General features: G+C 64.3%; 1 protein-coding gene across 1 annotated transcript; it reads right to left on the bottom strand.

Moving 5' to 3' along the window:
• Nucleotides 1–359: 359 nt before the first annotated feature.
• IGFBP1 (insulin like growth factor binding protein 1) lies at nucleotides 360–3,985 on the bottom strand. Its single transcript, XM_002724212.6, has 4 exons — nucleotides 3,518–3,985; nucleotides 2,596–2,759; nucleotides 1,513–1,641; nucleotides 360–982 (listed from the first exon to the last, which is right to left on the bottom strand). The coding sequence occupies exons 1-4, from the start codon at nucleotides 3,903–3,905 to the stop codon at nucleotides 851–853; spliced, it is 813 nt and encodes a 270-aa protein (XP_002724258.3). The 5' UTR covers nucleotides 3,906–3,985; the 3' UTR covers nucleotides 360–850.
• Nucleotides 3,986–4,310: the final 325 nt, after the last annotated feature.

Genomic DNA, 4,310 nt, shown 5'->3' with positions numbered 1-4,310 from the left:
ACAGCCGAGGCTGGAGGCCACAGCATGTCGGGGAGGAGAGACAGCCCTGCACGGCTCAGCCAGGGGAACAAGAGCTGGCCCATGGCTGGGAGCCCCTGGGATGAGGAAGGGGCTGGGCTGCGGGGGGGTGGGGGGGTCAGCCAGAAGCCACGGGGAAGGGGCTGAGAACCCTGGGAGGCAGGGGACTGGCGGAGAGGTGGAGGCCCAGGAAGGGGTGCTCGGGGCTGCGGGGACAAGGAGTTCTGCACACAGACCACGGCGCCCCCATATGGCACGAGCCCAGCGCGCATGGGCAGGGCGGGGGTGAGGGTGAGAGACGCGAGATCCCAGAAACAAAGACCACAGGCGATTCCACCGTCCTCGGTGACAAGCACGGGCCCGGGCGGGCGTTTATTCCAAACAGGCAGGCGTGTGTGGGTAACAGCAGGGTCCACCCAGGCAGCCAGGGTTAGGCACGCGGCACCTGTACTTGTCCTGACAGTCCACACCACCCCCCAGCACGCAGCAGGCCATCCCCAGCCTCGGGAGGGAGCGTGGAAGCTCCACGCCCGTCTCTGGGCACTGCTTTCCCACTCTGAAAACCCAGAGGGGCCGCAACGCCAGGATTTACACCCAGGCGATGAGAAGTGCTTCCTGTACTCTTGTATAAGTTAATACAGCAAACGTTACTATGTAGAAAAAATAAACTTACAGAGAATAAATAAACTGACAGCCTTACATATAAGTTGTATGTGGAGTATAAAAAGTAGCCCTATGTATATACATGCACAAATATATATATAAAGTGTGTGTTCTGAGGATAAATACACCAGATACTTAAATAGTGGGGGAGCACATGCTGCAGCCGTTCTCAGTTTTGTGCATTAAAATGCTGGTGGCATTTGGGGTCCCCTCTGATCTCCAAGGACCCCGGGATCCTCTTCCCACTCCACGGGTAGACGCACCAGCAGAGCCCGGCCTCTCCATCCAGGGACGTCTCACACTGCAATGCAAGGACCAGGGTCAGCTGAGCGGGGAGCTGAGTCACCAAGCCCCCTGATGCCCACAGTAACATGGAGGCTGTGGCCGAGGACCACGTGGCACCAGGACTCCACGCGGGTGCTGTGACAGCTGCCGGCTTGGTGGTCCCCGTGCTGGGGGCGCCCTGCCCCAAAGGAGCAGGCCCTGAGTGTGACCCCCCCACTCTCCGTCTGTTACAGAGCCATGCCTCAGTTTCCCCCAATAGAACCCACAGGGCCTGTGCTTCGCAGGGCCTCCAGTGCGTCTAGGTGGAGGCCGCGGCACGCGGGGCTTGTGCACTATTTGTCAGGCCTCAGAAACTCGGGTCCAGCTCGGCTCTAGTTTCCCTGCTGCTGGATCTCAGCTGAGGGTAGGCACGAGCCCTCCACCTCCACTGCTTGCTGAGTGCCTGAGCCCTCGCTGGGCCACAGCCTGAAACGTGCACTGTGCAGGGGGGTGGGCACTGGGGTGGCATTCTCGCATGAAAGAGCACGCGCCCGCAAGGCCACCCACCTGCTTGCTGTGATAGAAGCCGTTCTTGTTGCAGTTGGGCAGGTAAAACCTGTACACGTCCCCCCCTGCCTCCTGCTGTGCCTTGGCCAATTGCTCCAGCACTCGGTAGAGTTCTCGTTGGCAGGGCCCCTGGAAGACAAAGGGCAAGAGACAGTGAGCCTGCAGCCCAGGGAACCACCCGTCCAAGAGGCTTCGTCCCAGCTGGGAGGACGGGGCAGGGCAGCCCGAAGCTGGCCGGGGGACCCTGCACCATGGGGGCCAGCAGGTGCCCTCTCTGAACCCGCTTTTCCACCGGCAAAGTGAGGGCCACCAGTCTGCCTTGAGCTGACAAACGCAGGGGGCTCGGTTCCTCCCTCTCTGGGTTTCGTCTGAGCACCTGTCACAGAAGCCCCGGGCAGGAGGCTGGCTCACTCCAGGAAGATTCTCGCTGCCCCTCCCCTGCTCGACGATGCAGCCCCTCCCACTCAGAGCAGGCTCCGCTCTCTGCACGGAGAACTTCATTCCGCTCTCTGCACGGAGACCATTCCAGGTCTGAACCTCCCTCCTCTGCCACCAGCAAGGTCATTTCACGAGCGAGTGAAGCCTGAGAATCCGAGAACCAGCGTCCCTCCTTCTGCCCTCGCTTCCTGGTGTGGGGTCCTGGGCTTTTCCTGGGCTTTCCTGGGCAGAAGGGACCCCTCCTTCCCAGCCCCAAGGAATGCCTGCAGCTCCAACTTTGGTTCTCTGTCGCCCCCAAGTGGCGGCACGGACGACCGACGTGGATGGAGGTGACCAGGAGCAGTTTGGGTTGAGTCTGATTGTGAGATGAGAAAGTTCTCCAGAGGGCGACAATGGTTGTGAAATAACGGAATGCGTTAGGGGCCTCTGAGCCCACCCGGAAAGATGTCCACCAGAGTGCGTGTACGTCCCCTGTGCTCGGCCACAGCGCTTAGGGCAGGGCGAGAAACGTTCAGCGGGGAGGTGGCCACGCACCCTACTCCCAGGCGCCAGGCCCAGGAAGCAGGGCCCGGGCCCCCAGCTCCCCAGCCCAGCCGACCCCAGCCAGGGGCCCCAAGAGCACAGCGCCCGCCGCACGGGCCTCACCTTCCGCTTTGTGCCAGGTGCGCCCTCCTGGGCCCCCGTGCCCTTCAAGGTGCTGATGGCGTTCCAGAGGGCCGGCACGTCCTCGCTGGAAGAGGCCATCAAGTGGAAACGCTCCAGCAGCTGCTCCTCCGTCATCTCCCCGCTCTGGGGGGCCGTGGGGGGCTCTGGGGAGGAAACACACAGGCCCTGAGCCCTGGGGAGGCCCCGCGCTGCCCCCAGGTCCCCTCCCTCCCAGGCTTCTGCCGATGCCCCCTTTGCAGGCGCTTTCACTGATGTCCAGGGAGAGCAAAGACCCAGCAGCGAGACCGGCTCCATCCGGCACGGGGGGAGCGTCTGCTGGAGGAGCATGGAGCCATGTGCACGGCACTCAAGGGCTGGGGTCAGCTCCTGACACCATGGATGGGAGCCTTGGAACCTTGGCTCTCCCCTCCATCAGACAGGATGTGACACAAGGAGCCCGGCAGCTCACAAGGGGTCCCAGGGAGTGGCCCATAAGGGACCGCTCCCTCCACCATGACTCCACGGAAAGCCGCGCTCCGTTCTTGGAAATGGCGCCACTTACAGGGCTTGTGTGACAGAGCCGGTTCTGGACACACACAGTGGAGGGTGGGGGCAGCACGGGGAGCCCCCACCCCAACCTCCCCAGGCACCCAGAGCCAGCAGGGAGGTGGCAGCCACGCCACCCCACGGGCACAGGCCCTCGCCAGCTCTGCACTAAGCTGGGTGGCCCTGGGGCCTCCCCATTCCTCTCCTCTGCCCTGCCAGGACCACACCAGGAGGCCCCCGCTGGCGCCTGTATCTCCCTCCCCGGCCTGGGCTCCGGCTGCAAACACTGGCCCAGCGGGTTTTGAATAAGACCCTGCGAGGCCTCAAAGGGCTCTGTGTCCCAGGAGCAGGGACCCGGGGATGGGGGCTGCGGTACCTGGAGCTTTGGTGCTGGGGGCAGCACGCTGGGTGGCGGCAGTCTCCTCCCGCATGCAGGCGCCCTGGCCGCGGGTGAGTGCGTGAAGGGGCCGCGGCTCCCCAGGCAAGGCGCGGCAGCTGAGTCCGCGGGCGCAGCGCGCAGTGGCCACGCCGCACGCGGCGCCCAGCGGCAGGGCACACACCGGGCAGCAGCCGCAGCCAGCCGGCCGCGAGCGCTCTGGGCACGAGGCGGGCACGGGTGGGCAGAGCGCCAACTTCTCGGCAGAGCAGGGCGCGCAGTGCCACAGCTGGGGAGCGCCGGCGGCGGCGGCGGCAGCGGCCTGGACGGCCAGCACGGCCAGCAGGAGCAGCAGCGGCCAGGGACTGATCACGGGGATTGCGGGCATCTCTGGCGGGACGGCTGTCGGCGCTGGACACTCTCTGGGGGAGAGGCGGAGGCGCAGTGGCCGATGCTGCCGGGGCAGCGCGCACGCTTTATGAAGAGCCGGCCGCGCCTCCGCGAGGTTAATGATTGGCAGCGTGGTGCGCTAGCAGCTCGGTGTTCAAAATAAGTTTGTTTTTCTCGTGGGCCCAAGGCCCTGGGCAAACGCAGTGAGGAGGGAAATGGTTGCTTTCAAACTGTTTGTCCCGTTGTTAAGGGGTCCGCCTGGGGCCAAAGTCCAGTTCTGATGACGAGCGCTCAGCCAGGTGCGGGTGGCTCCTGTTTTGGTTCCAGAAGCCTCCAGTGCCCCCTGCTGACCCCCGCACATCCCCGAGGGTCAGCGGCTTTCCCAGTGCTCCCGGTTTCACTG

The sequence above is a fragment of the Oryctolagus cuniculus genome, chromosome 16, assembly GCF_051225735.1.
Source record: "Oryctolagus cuniculus isolate XC-2025 breed Fujian yellow rabbit chromosome 16, ASM5122573v1, whole genome shotgun sequence".
Lineage (NCBI taxonomy): Eukaryota > Metazoa > Chordata > Mammalia > Lagomorpha > Leporidae > Oryctolagus > Oryctolagus cuniculus.
Note: the sequence above shows the minus strand (reverse complement) of the source record. Positions and strands in the feature narration are given on the sequence as shown.